Below are 15,176 nucleotides of genomic sequence, written 5' to 3' on the forward strand. Positions count from 1 at the left end.
CAATCTTTAAAATCCAGTTACAAAGCTTAATGTTTACATATGGTTTGCGAAGATGGCGATCGTAACGAAGATGAAGGAAGAAGCATTTCGACGACGCAAGAAACATTGATGTTCATGAAGCAGAAAGAAGTAGTAGAGATCTACTTTGTGATGGAGTTACGTGAAGAAGATGATAGGAAGATGATACCGAGATTCAGGAAAGAAAATGATACTAAACGATATACTATGATACAGCGAACGAAGACTTCTTCTTATGTCTGATGCTGTTATAGGCAGCACATTAAGTACTTTTTGTAAATTGACAAGTGAGTCATTTAGCGTATTCATTAGGAAGGATCACAAAAATGATAACTTATAAACTAAGCGTGAAATCTGAAGAGACCGAAGAATCCAGCACCGTTTACTCGCCAGAAAATATAACATGGAAAGGCTAACTTACATTTACAGTCTCTACGTCGTAGTACGAATAAACCTCGACTAATCGTTCACAAAGTTGTCGTTCTTAATCGCTCGATTTTATCATTTTTTCACACGACCCAACCGTTTATAACGATAACTAAACTTGCCTAAACCTAATCTAGAAATCCAACGTGCGTGTTTATCGACTAATTTCACGGACTGAAAAGTTTTCAACGATGCGAACGCTGATTTACGTAACGCTGGCAGAAAAAATCTAATATTTTGCAAAAACTAGATCTTACGGAGCAATTAATATTCCGACCTATCGCGACTATCAGGAAAAAGATACAACGTACTCGTGGCGAACCGCTCGACCTGTTGCTTATTTTTGCAAAAATATGAAACTACGCAAACATCCGCGAAATATCTATAATCAAGCGTATCCAGGAACGTCCCTTGACCCCTTAAGTTCGGTTACTTGAAACTCGCGAGACGGTAGCAACGGTATTTCGCGTGTCACGCTGTATTTCGTTTAATGGGGAAACGATCGTGGACGAAAACCGTGGTGTTGGTTAAGTGGCAATTTAACGGGGATGAATAACATCGCCGAAAGTGCCGCGAGATCGTCGTTTCGTAAGGCGAGAAAGAAATATCAAGATCGGTTGGGCGATACGTCATACGAGCACCACCGGACATAACAGTACTTCGCTTATGGCCGGCGTCGTAAGCAAAGTAAATATATGCGGCTAACAATGGACAGGTTACGCTCGACTGGTCCGTAGAAATTTTGTCCCACAAGCGCGCGACACAAGAATAACGCGGGTGAGACAAAACTTGTACGTGGACGCGACGGCGAGCCCAAAATTCTTGCCACGACGACCTTCTGCATACTGATGCCCTTTAAAGCGGCGCCATATCGCTACGAGCATCGTACGAGTTTCGCATCCTCGTGCCAACTTTTCTCTTAACACGATCCTTGCGTGATGCTGTCGATCCTTGCGTGTTTCAAGCTTTTTCTATTTGGTATTTTAAAGCTTAAATAGATTATCGGAGAGTTTCGATTACGATGGTTCTGCGAGTTCTTCGGCTGGTGTCTTCGATATTTCAGTGTATCGCCAGATGATACAGCGTTAGTTACCCAAAGTTAGCATACACTTTACAAAAATAAAGTTCGTACAGTATCGATTTACCTACGTTTCTCGTTATTAACTTACATCTCTACGTACTTTGTATCTTCGCTTAATTTTCAATTATACGCGCAACATTGTACGTGCAAGGTTCTTGAACAAATTCCGTACCTTCAACAAGGTGCACGTGCAACTGTCTTGTAATTTCTATACGTATTTTCAGTTTGACTTCAAGATTGACCAATGTAATCGCGATAATCGAGTACCAATGAGATTTCGAAGCGATTCGCAAAATAATTCCTAGCGTAATTCGTAAAAATATGTCTACGAATGTTCGAGTAATTTCGCGAGCCTGTGTAGTTTTTTATCCACGGCGCGTGGGATCCAGAGAAAGGATTTATGTTTTGATATACAACGATGGAGGATTGAACGTGTGTCGAAGAGCGGCGAGAACGCAAGAAGAGACCAGGACCGTTCTATGTTCCCCGCGAGGGCCGTGTCCGCTTGAAAACCGTGGCCATTTCTTCCCGGTGAACACAACGCGAACAGGTATTTGAAGGTTTTTGCGATGTCGTGTTGCACGACACGACCTTTCTGTGAAGCGAGCTCTCGATAACGATCTCTATTGCCTGTCCATAAGATCATCAATAATTTGTCGTGACTTGGGCGAAAACGACAGCCCTTTTTAAACCGATGAAATTTATGCCAGGTTGGCACGCAGAGATCGCGAACGTTATCGACATCGCGCACCGCTGTATACGCGCTAGTACCTACAGATAATCATCGAATTATAAATTGTATCGAGGGAAGATACAACACGGTGGAAGTGAAGCTGAACTTTTGCTAATGAGCAGATTAGATCTTCTTTCGTTTGGCTTTAAATCGAAGATCGTGAGCGAAGGGACGTTTGAGAAAATGCTTGTGGAATTCTGCAATTTCCCCTGCAAATCTGTTAATTTTTATCGAGGAAACTTCACCTTAATTAAAGAGTTCGCTAGAGTCACGTGAATTATTCATCGATATTATCGTAATTTACTTTTAGTATAGTCTCTTAGACTATACTAGAGTTCTTCGTGACTCAAAAAACTCTATTACAAAGGTAAACGTTAATTTGGTGAAATATAAAAAAATGTATTTAACCGTTAAAATGTTTTACCCTTTTTAAAAGCTGCTGGCACGCGAACATTTATATCGGAAAAGAGTCGGAAAAGCTACTTTTTCCATAAATCGTTGGTAGAATCGTTGTATGAAAGTTTACTCGTCGCTCGATAAAGATGTGAAAAGAAACGAATTGTAGGGAAAATTTTCGTAATGTTGGCGAGTCCGTATCGAATTCGATACGCTACATACACTCGTGTCCCGTTATCAAAACGGGCTGATTTCACCGGGAAGAAAATTGTTACAGATAGTTGCGCAATAACGCACCTTAATTGCCAGCGAATCGAAGAATCAGAAATTACTCGCTAATCACGAACACCCTTAATTAAGCGAATACCACAGCACAGTGATGCGCATTGAAAACAAATGAAACAACGTACGTATGAAGGTAGTCAATGGCAGAACGATATATCTTTCTGATCCCAAGCTTGCCTGGTTTCGTTCCGAATCGATAAGACTACGACGATGTATCGATACGCGGATAAACTTCTGATAACAAAGTACTTTCGTTGCTTCGACTACCTCGTGCTTGCGCTTCCTCAAATATACATACAATAACAAGTACGTGATTTGCCAAATATATTTCAGATTAAACTTGCACCAAGCAACTTTCTCTGCTAAGAAAGAAAACCGAGCTTATACCAAGTGCAAAAGTTCCCTCGAAATATCTCTTTCTATAGAAGAATTTAAATAAGAAATTCGCTAATCCTTGCTTCTCTTAGGATAAAACTACTGGAGAACAAGGACGACATTGGCGAAAGGTCGTCTTACGCAGACTGGACGCAAGAAAATTCAAACTACTGGCGATAAATTCCCAAATTATATCGCTGTGGAGTGTTTTCTCTTTCGACGGAAGAATTTAAAAGCGAAATCCACGATTATCCGATGCCTAAGGTATACAAATATCTCGAAATTAAGACGTAGGAAAAGAAAGGTTTGACGGTGAATCGTGGACGCGTGTTCGCCTGAGCTTAACATAATCGATAGCGAAAACAGAAATATGTGCACGCATTTGCAGGCTTGTGCGGATAACGCGTGCACCAGCAACAACAACGGAGAACGAAAGAGAGAAAGAGACGAGGGAATGGTACCGTAAGGCATCTCGAAATCGTTTCACCGGATCAAAATTTCAGGGACTCGAGAATGGCCACGAAACCCCAGAGGAAATTATTTCTCGAAGGCCACTTACCGAGGCGCTCACGAAGAAGTAATCGGACAGAAAATACGGAGCCACGGACCGATAATGGTTGGTCGTGAACAACGCGGCCCCCGGGCTCCTTATCCATCTCTCAGCCTTTCTCTCTTTCTATCTTTTTCTTGTCCAGAAACAACAACGGACTTCGTACGCAACTCGAAGAATCCTTCGTCGATCTCGTAGCCTGACTCTCTTCTCGTTCGATACCGAGCACCCGGCTACTTTTCATCACTTTCTCACGTTCGCGAACCCAGAATCCTCGGACGAACGGGAAGCCGCTGATTACAGGAATTAAACCGCGTATCGAGCCACGAACCGCGCGAAAAGTCATAATTAAACGCGGTTAAACCGCGATCTCCGTTAGGCGATTCGATGGATTCGAGTCGAAACTCCAGTTCCTTTAGCTTTTGGGGATCGTCCGATCGCGGGACGAAATTTCCAGAGATATTTCCTCGTTTTAGAGTCGATATTTGAGTATAACGTTGTTGTCTATCGAGCGAATATTTAGAGAAATCGTGAGAGGCTTCTTTGTGTTTCCTTCGTAACTGAACGTTCCAAGTGGTGTAACAACGCGGTGCAGCGTTTAGGCAAATTCGTGGAAATTCAATGAGATTTTCTTGCTTCGCTTTTGAAAAGCCAACGAGATTGACAGTGGAAATTATTTAGGTCTATGGGATTGATTATCGAAAGGATCTTTTGTTGCGTGTTCATCGTTATGATATAATTAAACGTGAAGGGGAATCGATGACGAGCATCGGAACATTTCCTTGTCGACAGGATGACTTCGAGCATCGTCGAAGTTACAACGTCACCGTAAGGACAACACGGTCGAACTTAATGAATTGAAATTGACAATGAGAACACAACATCGAGGATCCAATTAAACAGAATGGATCACACAGTTCAAAGTAGTTAACGAAGAGTCACATTTTTCTATTTCCAGTCGTTGAACGTCTGATCTACGCTGTGGAGGAAATAACGACGATTCGATCGCGAATATTATGCATTTATAGAAAACTTAAGAGAGTAAAAGCGTACACGAACATATTAGATTCTCCGTTTCTTTCGTTTTATGAAGAAATAATAGACGCACAACGTTTTTTGTTTTATATTATTTTGTCCAATTGCGTACGATCCATTTTCTTCTGTTGAGATAAACACCGCGACATTTCACACACTTGGTTTCACGTTTGTATGAAGATGTAAAAAACACTGTCGTAAAAAACATGCTTGCGAAAGAAAGACATTTTTCGGACAACCTAATACAACGTATCTGACGCAGAGTACTTCTCGTAGTATCTAATGAACGAAACGAATCCTCGTTGGTTGCGTTCGCAAAAATCTAAATTCGCACAAACAGCAACTTTCTATCGATGTCTTATACCCGATATAAAAAAGAAACATAGAAACTACCGTAATTTAACTGGAAGATATATCGATCGTGATCGATAAAAATTCATTCGCCAACGATTGCCCGATCTTCGAACTGCCCGATCCTCTAACCTTTAAGACCTACGTGGAATCGGTGTGGAACACGCGTTTTACAGGTATTCACGCAATCAGCTTGCACTTCCGCGATAGTCGTAACTCGTAGAAACGATCCGGGAGAGGGCCGCCGCGAGAAACGTTGTAAAAGGTCAAATTCCTTCGATTCGAGACTCTCCTCGTCAAATTACGAGCCGCGAGACGAAGAACCGTGCGACCAAGGGGCAAAGAAAGGTTGGATTGCGTATGCATTCGTTATTTGCGGTTTATATGGGGGACAACAGCGAGAAGTAGAGAGACAGAGGAAGAAAGAAAGAAGCCAAGAAACCTGTGCAGATCGGCGAGACAGAGAGGCGAAGAGGTGGAGAATAAACCGATACAGAGATACCGCATCCAGGCGAAAGCCGACAAGCCAACAACTCTCGAAAGGGCCTGTGCTGTTGGGGTGCCGCGAGAAGACGGCTGGAATGCACCGAGAACAGGTCGCAAGGCTGCCGACATTCCGAAATTTGCAACGGCCTCGGCACGGGCGACGTGTCCCATTGTACGTGTACGAAATTGTCCTGGCCTCTGGCCGAAAAAAGCGTAAAAGGGCAATAGATTCGTGATCTTTCCCTTTCTCCTCGAGAAGCTCATAGATCGCGAGAATTTCACGACCACCCTCGCTCTTCTTCCAATTCTATTTTCTTTCTTGGAAACAGAAGAACAGCTTTTCAAGAATCTCGTCGCAAGATGCCGTACGAATTTTACGACCACCCACCTCTTCTTTACATTTTATTCTACTCGTTCGGGTTTTTGGCCATGCGATATAACGAGACTCGAGTCTCTTTGTACGATAATTCATTAATTAAACCGTTAACGACCAAAGTTTGTAATACTACGTTAATAATACTACGTTTCGTGTAATCGTAGAATCTATGTGAAAGAAATAGCGAGGAAATGATATTGCGCGAATTTTAAGAAGTCTCTTTCGTAAACACAAAATATGCAAATGACTCCCGAGATAAGATAGAGGGGCAAGCGGTTATATTTCAGAGCTAAATCTCCTATATTTTCAATTTCCTATATTTCAATGTTCGTATGCATATTGAAAATTAATATGCATGCGCGTCACGCGACATAAACGAAATAAATTACGCAGCTCTGACATCGATACAAAGTTTCGCAAACATTTCCCAATGGAAACATCCGTAGGTAAAATCAATATATTATGCAGCGCGTTTCATGCGGCGTGCAATTTTCCTGGCGTCATTAGCGGAAACCAGAAACGCCGCTCGTCATTCATCGTATCGGCTATGGATATGTTTCTCTATACCGTATACCGCAAAAAGCGTTTATACCTATTCAAAGTCCCCTTTTCTCTTCTGGAATCGATTGCTGCGTAAAAACCAACCAGAGAGATACTCGAGAGCAACAGAAAAACGGATAATCGTGGAGAATGGAAGAAACTCTGGAGAATCGAGAGAACCAGAAACGAAACAAAAAAAAAAAAAGAAAAAAAGACAATAAACGTCGTCTTATCGAACAGATTTTAAACAGACGACTGTTCTTAACATATGACACGTTCATACGTACGAACGAAAACTTAAATAAATATCCATAATTAGAAAATTATCAAATCGTCTAGGAATTGTCATCTCGTTTGAAACGTCGAACATAAGTTGTAACACTCTTGTAACAACGATCTCTTTAATTCGACGTGACCAAGTTCTTGCTCGCATCTGTAGCATCTTTTCATCGCTGTGTTCGTCAATTTTGACGCTCGTATTATTTCTATCGTAAGTATTTACGCTTAATTAATTTCACGCGTATGATAAACGATTTTACGATACAGATTCAGACTTCGTATAAACTTCTCCATATTTCTTAAAAGGTGTCTACAAGTGTTCAAATATTGTACTTTCGCACTTGCCTACATGCGTTGAATCGTAGCCTCGCGCGAATACAAAATTCTGATCGATTAATCGTTTCGTTATGCTTTAGGTTAATTGTCGCGTTTCGCGCGAAAGCTGTAGGTGTCCTAAAACTTGAACGGTGTTCCTGTGCTGGCGTTTCGAGTACGGTACCGTACGATCCGCAGCGTGAATTGATTTTTAACGCTTTTATTCTGCGGCCCACCCTCACCCCCCTCGAGGGCCCCGCTTTTACGAGGCAATTTTGCTCATCGACGACCGTACCGGGCCCCGTTGTAAATAAAAACCACAGGCAAAAGGAAGAAAACCGTACTATAAAGATTCCTGTTCTTCTTCTTTTAACGTCTCCTAACTTGTACCGCGTGCCACGTATTTATGTCCCGGAGCCCGTGGCGATGCTACTTTTTCGCGCATTCGTTTGTAAATTACTATTACGATTCAATCGAAACAGCCACGACTTCGAAAAATAAAGAGAAAAAGAACGAGGAAGGAGATAATCTCGAGGATTCGAAAAATTTTAGTAGAAAAACGGATGGAAAAGAGGTTGGGGGGAGGAATAATTTCGAGGATCCAAAAAAACTTCATTTTTTAGAGGAAGATACAAGAACGTTGATATTCTTGAGGCCTTCGGTCTATTTAAAAGATACATTTTGAACGACTTGATCGGATTGATCGAGATTAACCTTGAAAAGCCCTCAACGCCTCCGCCAATAGCAATTTCTTCCATCTATCTGCGTCAACCTTGAATTCCACTTATATTTCACTCTTTTTTTTCCTTTCTTTTTAACTCTACGGCGAATCAAACATACCGTGCGTTTTTCCATTTACCAGAAATAGATTTCGATTATAACGATAATAAGTCCAACTCCGGTATTCTCACACTCTGGCTATATTCTAATACCAAATACAGATTATAATTGCGAGACGACGCGCATGGAATTGCGATAAACGAATCGTGTGTATATATATACATATATTCATATAGTTTCATGGCTGGATATTTATGCGAGTCAATATTTTTATGAACATAAGAGAAGACATTTATTTCGCTCATTTAATATTATAACGAGTAAAATGGACTGTCTATAAAACGTTATAATCTCTATAACCCTCTATAACCCTATTTTTCATTGTTCCTGCGATTTATCACTTCAATGGATAAACCGTACAGGAATTAATGAATGCACGTGATATAAATGGACTGTTTGCTGATAAAACAGTGGTATAACGATAATGGAAAATATACAATTACACGTACGCGATATGATACTTGAGAAATATAAATAAAATATGAATAGATAAATAATTGTGAATCATCTGAAAATCTACATTTTTGTATACATCAACGTCATAATAGTTATAGAACATCTACCGATCCTTCATACTATTCTAAATCTTTTAAAAATGTAGGTAATCTTCGTAAATAATTACACACAGATAATTATAGAACATCTACAGATTTTGTATACCGGAACTGGTATAACCTATATGATTCGTTAACGCGCGGTTTCTTACAAAACGCAACACACCCCTGCATATTATACTTTACTCATTGTACTTTAATTATATATCTTCTGTACATTTTTGCATCTTGAAATATCTCCGAAACGCAAAAACATCGACGGTCTAATCATGACGAACGAACCGCTACATCGGCGCGACGAAAGCCTGAAAAGAGAAGCTACACGGGTGTCTGAGTTGAAAACCGTTGGTTCGTTCCGCGGACTAATCGTGTTCACCGTGCACGCTCATCTTACATAACATCGACATCTCGAACGTCAGGACCTTCGTCCTTCTGGCTGGTCCCGATCACGGCAAGGAATTCGAGGGCGAGCAAGAAAGAGAAAATGCCGCTCGCGATGGACCGAGTACGCACGCGTGAGTAAAAACGAGATAGAGATACATACGCAACTATACGTTAGAGTGAGACAAAGAATACAGACAGAGAAGGATAGATAGCGAGCAAGAGAGAAGAAAAGGCGCACGCAGGGAAGAAGAAAGAGAGAGAAAGGAAGGGAGACAGAGAGTCCATCAAGCAAAACTCACCCTGTTGCATTCCAGAGCCTCCGCGCTGTGCTCCTCCTTCTGCTTGAAGCAGCTGCTGCACTTGCTCTTGTTGAATATGTTCGGCGCGAACTTCCTGCACTCGGCGCCGGTGCCACGGACGCCCGCCGTGCCGCCCGACATCGCGACACGTGCGAATTAACCGCGACGACCGGACAGCACCATCGTTCGTCTCTCGCCCCCTTTTTCTTTATTCCTCACCCTCCGATTCACCTCCGTTCACAAGCACCGAAAACGCACCGAGCAAATACGCACCGACTAAATGCACGCCGGCTAAAAACGCGCTGGCTAAATACGTACCGACGAAATACGCACCGACTAAATGCGCGTCGGCTAAGTGCGCACAAACTAAACGCGCATAAACCAAATGCGTATCGAATTCGTACGACAAAAATCGGCTGATATCGATTACTCGAACGTGAAACTCCAAAACACGATTTCCCAAAGTTGTTCTTTCTGCACGCGATGAGACAGTTTTATCGAGTAGTGATTTTATTCGTTTAGAGTATTAATTTCATTTATTTAAATTTGTACGAATTCTGTATAATTTTGGCTTTTACACAGACGCGCGCCACCACCGACAACGAGTCAGTCCCCAGCGGCCACTCTCCGCGTGTCCGTTACGTTAACGGATCGAGTTAACAGGATTTCGTATTCTCGTTTCGCGCGAGGATCGTCATTTATCGAACTATCGACCGGCAACGATATGTTCTCGATATGTTTCGTCGATTTCGTTTGTATCTCGCGTGCAGTCAGGTTCGTGACACGTACATCGACGCGACACTCGCTTAGTCAAGGAGAGCGAAATGTGCTCAAATCGGCGCCAATGTATGAATAGTAACGTATTATGTTCTCTCGTGATGGTTGACTCCGTAACCGGAAGAAACTCCGATACGCTTCTTTGCCCGATGTTTACATACGCTTCGGCCAATAATATACGTGCTCGACTCCGTTCGAATTTCGTAACATATACAAACGAGCGCGCTTGTCTCGTACTTGTGTGTTTACAGTGTGTTTATATGTCACACGCGTTTAGGTGACACGTACCGGTTACCGTCGCTATTGCGATATTTACATGATTCGGATAAACGAATCTGGTCGAAAAAATACAATATACAGCAAGATGACTCGATCGATCCGATTCACCCTCGCGTCCCAATCGACTTGTTGATAATGTTCCCCTCGAATACTGTACGCTGTTCGATGCGAGCACGTGGATTACGCGGCACTCCGAATCACACGAATCTATTATTAGACACAATAGCATGCACCGCAGTTAACATGTCACAGCACCGATCTATCGATCGTTCGACTAATCGAACTGTTAATCACACATGATAGGGCGCGATTATTCGATCGAGCGAAAGGTCACTTGCTTTTTTGGCTGCTCGAAACTCGCCTTGGATTGTGTAGAGACGTGGCTAAGATGTGATTATTCGTTTGCCACAGTTCACGATATACCAATAGTAGCACCACGAGCACCACGATCCTTATGTACGCTTATACTATATCGACTGTCACAGTGATAATTCCGTGATACGACCCGAAATACTACACACCCGACCACTACGGCAACGACCACGACGACGACGACACTCGAGCACACTTACGACACGTCGCGTTGTGCTCTCCATGACAGAACGCTCCCGCGGACGTCCATCTGCGATCTGGCTCGTTTAACTCGGCCTCTATGCCGTCCGTAGCGCTCACTCTCGCTCGATCGACCGTAGCACGCCCTCTTGGGTACGAGGCTACGCCAGCGCCAAACTAGTCCCCCATTCGTCCTCTGGAACATAGCGCCACGGCGTAAGAATTTCAACTAATCATCTCGCCGTTATTCTTTTATTCCATTTTCGTCCAATTTTCTTGATCACGTCCCTCTTACATAATAATTCACCAACTAATAATATTAGTAAACTATCAAGTTGCAGGTTATAAATTATATACTTCTCCTTTTTGCATCGAATAGGATACTCAAATAATTTGTAACTTGTAAAATTTGATTACAAAATTTCATTTGCGTCATTTATTAAACTTGTTATTGTTATGCAAGAGAATTTACTAATACTTATAATCTGCAACTTGTGGATTGTAAGATTTAAAATAAACGATAAATATTATAAAAACATCAAAATTAAATATAATTCATTGACAATTGATATCGCTTGCAAGAAATTAAACAATGTATATTATCAAACACATTAAGGTATGAATAATAGATTCAACAATTGAATTAATGTAACAATTGAAATCATACTAAATTTAAGGCAAAGATTTATACATCTTAGCTATAAAGAATTTCATAAGACTTGATTTTAAAAAAGATACGTATGTATCCCTGATATGATCTATCGCAATTTGTATTTAAATATATTATTTGTATAAAATATAATGTACAGATATAAATATAGAGTGACAAGGTAAAAGATATATCTGCAATTTTATTTTATAATTAGGTATACTAGAAAAGTCACATTTCACAAAATACCACACACTATCCGAATGATATATATTTCGTGAAATGTGGTTTTGCTAGGAATGATCTAATAATTATAAGTACCTTCTTAGCGGATGATATCTCCCTTACTTTCCAAACGCAATCAAATATTGAAGTAAATGAAGAAATATGACTTTACAAAGAAGCACGTTTGAACAAACTTAAGTTGCAAACTACGGCTTGACTCATGCGAATGCTTAAATTGAATCAGCTGATTTTTACATCCGGTTCAATGTTCGAGATTTCTTTTCCGGTTCATCCAGACCAACGTTCCAGTGTTTGGAAGTCTGATTGTAAAGATGGTAGATGAAGCTGGTGACAGGTTCGTAGGCTAAATTATTTTCGGCTTTTTATACAAAACTTGATACTTCTAACTAACACTAATATACATACCGTAATATAATATAATAACGTAATAATTAATTTTGAAATGAAATTAACCTCGAATCTACTCCCTGGAATTCAGGAGTTTAATCTTTCATAATCTTTGCTACAAGTCCGTGAATGTTTTACTAATCCGTAAATTTCCATTTCAAGACAAAATTAAAGATGATTTCATTATAAAAATTCATTATTTTTATGTACTATGTTCATTTTTTTCCCTACACTTTTTTTTTGTCTCCTGTCAGTCTCAGTAACATTTTTGAATCATTAAAATGTATATTAATTTGACAAATATTGTTAGAATCCAATAAAATATTATTTAGACATATAACATTAAGGATAATGTTATTGTTTCTGTTATAAATGTGTTTGTATTCAAACAAATAAAGCGTTGATCACCTCCAAACAACATCTTACATAACACATAAAAGAATTAAGTTGTAAGAAGGATCATACTGTTTGATTTAAATTACACAATTGATATATAAAAATACATTTTTAGCTTTATAAGAATGAGTACAAATTATATGTGTTATTGTGTATGTATAAATTATAATATAATATTATTTTGAAATGATGGAATTATATTTATATCTAAATGTAATTGCAATTTATATAATTTATGTAAAGTATTTATTTGACAATTAGGTACGGATTTCTTACAGGGATGATTCCTCAAATGTTGCCATCATCAAAGAGGTATACGATAATGAAAATGCACATGAGACATTTGAATATGAACTAGAAAGAGCATTAGAATCTGAATGCAGTTTAATTGTTATTGAGCCATCTAAATTAGGTGATGAAACCTCCAGGTGGATAGCAGTAGGAAATTGTCTTCATAAGACTGCAGCATTGTCTGGTCTTGCTGCCATAACTACAGGTTTTTAAAACTTATGTTTCATATTATATATGTGTATATTATTGAAATATTATTCTTTATACAAAGTATGTTATTATATATTTCACAGGTTTGATTTGGGGTGACCAGCCCTATATTTGTGGTCCATTAGGTTTTATATCTGTAATATCCTGTGGACTTTATACTGTTTCTTGGCAGTTTGACCCCTGCTGCCAATATCAAGTAGAGACTGACACAAGCAAATTGCCGCATGTAGAATTGTTAGCAGTTCTAGGACCATCGTCTCCAACATTTCTCGTAAGAAAAGATGATACAAGAAGAAGAATTCTTCACACGACTATTACATTGGTAGCTCTCAGCATCAGTGCTTGGAGAGTTTATCAGGCATTTAAATGAAATGTTCTTCTACCAAGAAAGAAAAAAATCTGAGTTTTAAAAAAGAGTAAGGTAGGCCATACGATATATTGTAAAAGATCGTAATAAGGCCTAGCATAGAAATCTGTGAATTACAATTTCATGTAAATTAGTGGGGATTGTTGAGTCACGCAAATCTATTTTTGTTTGATGTTTATATTTCTTTTATGTTTTGACACTACCTCACAGGTGGATGCTGATTTTACAATAAAAGGGAAAATATCTAATAAAACAGACTAAAAAAAAGCCTGTTCTAAAACCACTTTGAATCTAAAACATGATACTTCTTAAGGCTCCACATTGTTACTCTATGATCTTCATCTTGTTGATTATATCACAGTTAATATTAACACAAGAAAGACACAATCATATTCATGCAATCACTTATGTGATATAACTACTAATATAAGTGTTCTTAGATTTATGCAAAATTGCAAACGTACACCTGAAAGGTTGGACTTGAACTATATATTTTTAGAGTGTAAATAAAGTAGATAGAATACACTGCATATGATGTATTAAAGAGAATGTTGCCTAGATTTTCTCACCCAGTGATATAGTCCACTATGCAAAAGATATTAATATTTGGAAAAGCCATTCTTGAAAATATCTAAAAAAAATTTGTCCTAGTATTATTTGGCAAACATCTTAATCAGCATAATACACAAAACTTTTGTTAATTACATAAGACTCTTATCATGCTATATACAAACACATGGGATATCAAGTTAAACGTCACAAACATTTCTGTAAGTGAATGATAATAATAAATATTACATCACGTAATATAAGAAATTTTTAGATACATTTTAAGTTGAGTAATGTGTCAAATAATTCTTGCAAATTACTTGTAAATATAAACAAAATATACCAACATCTAAGATTTTATGACTATATAACAGATATAACACAAAATTGTTATTTACATATTTACATGATATGTAAGGAAATCTAATTGCATTAGACAAATCTTGAGTACTGTATATCTACTTTCCCTTAACATAAACAAAATGTAAAGTTTATTTCAATCAGTGTATAATTTCTAATATTCATCTACATTGTTTCAATATTTAAAAAAATCTATAATATGAGGTAAAAATTAAAAAAAAAAGAAAATAAAATCAGCAGGCCAATACATTTTATGTAGAATTTAAGAGTTTAACTATCTTTGCATAATATCATTTACCAATAAATCCAATATAAAATATAGTTATTACATATGGCGTGCATTTTATGCACAATACAAACATATAATGCTTCATTATGTTAATATGAAAAAGTACGTGTTCGTATTTTTTTTACAATTAAGTTAACGTCAATTAGAATCTTTTAATGTAAATTAAAATTTACAGAAAATCGCTGATGATACATAACAAAAACTTAAATAAGTGTTGATAATCCTGCCATGACAGCAAAGTTCGTACCAATTGCTGTACATTATATGTCATACTTTGAATGTCTCAGTTATTAGCCAAATATTTGTTATGATACAACTTATAATATTTTATAGTTGTAACATACAAGAGAATATGCAATAAAATGTCTACTATGGATAAAGATACATTTGACGAATGGTGTGTTAGGTAAATTTATTGTTCTGTAATTTGTAGCTTAAAAGGTCTCTATTTCTCTGCATTTTCAAGCATTTATTTTTCTACGTGAAATTTATGCAAGTATC

At 38.5% G+C, this 15,176-nt stretch overlaps 2 protein-coding genes across 5 annotated transcripts in view; one reads left to right on the forward strand and one right to left on the reverse strand.

The window, feature by feature from the left end:
- LOC126865205 (protein outspread) overlaps window positions 1–11,047 on the reverse strand; it is a 212,732-nt gene extending 201,685 nt beyond the window's left edge. For 2 of the 4 annotated variants that reach the window (XM_050617444.1, XM_050617446.1), the window contains exon 1: window positions 9,324–11,046. In XM_050617444.1, coding sequence (XP_050473401.1) covers window positions 9,324–9,464 — 141 coding nt within the window. In that variant the 5' untranslated portion in view covers window positions 9,465–11,046. Of the gene's footprint in view, window positions 1–9,323 lie in introns of all 4 variants that reach the window. The other 2 variants (XM_050617443.1, XM_050617447.1) reach the window with 2 other exon arrangements.
- A 968-nt stretch (window positions 11,048–12,015) lies between these two features.
- Window positions 12,016–14,026, forward strand: LOC126864760 (transmembrane protein 11 homolog, mitochondrial). Its single transcript, XM_050616438.1, has 3 exons — window positions 12,016–12,160; window positions 12,888–13,105; window positions 13,194–14,026. The coding sequence occupies exons 1-3, from the start codon at window positions 12,138–12,140 to the stop codon at window positions 13,478–13,480; spliced, it is 528 nt and encodes a 175-aa protein (XP_050472395.1). The 5' UTR covers window positions 12,016–12,137; the 3' UTR covers window positions 13,481–14,026.
- Window positions 14,027–15,176: the final 1,150 nt, after the last annotated feature.

This window comes from Bombus huntii, chromosome 4 (genome assembly GCF_024542735.1).
Source record: "Bombus huntii isolate Logan2020A chromosome 4, iyBomHunt1.1, whole genome shotgun sequence".
In the NCBI taxonomy this organism is placed as follows: Eukaryota; Metazoa; Arthropoda; class Insecta; order Hymenoptera; family Apidae; genus Bombus; species Bombus huntii.

What these genes read in the sequence shown, in the direction of transcription:
- LOC126864760 (XM_050616438.1), top strand. Translation starts at nt 12,138, where the DNA reads ATGGTAGATGAAGCTGGTGACAG. An exon ending in GTAGATGAAGCTGGTGACAG is followed by an intron (nt 12,161 to 12,887) that starts GTTCGTAGGCTA and finishes GATTTCTTACAG; the next exon opens with GGATGATTCCTCAAATGTTG. An exon ending in TCTTGCTGCCATAACTACAG is followed by an intron (nt 13,106 to 13,193) that starts GTTTTTAAAACT and finishes TATATTTCACAG; the next exon opens with GTTTGATTTGGGGTGACCAG.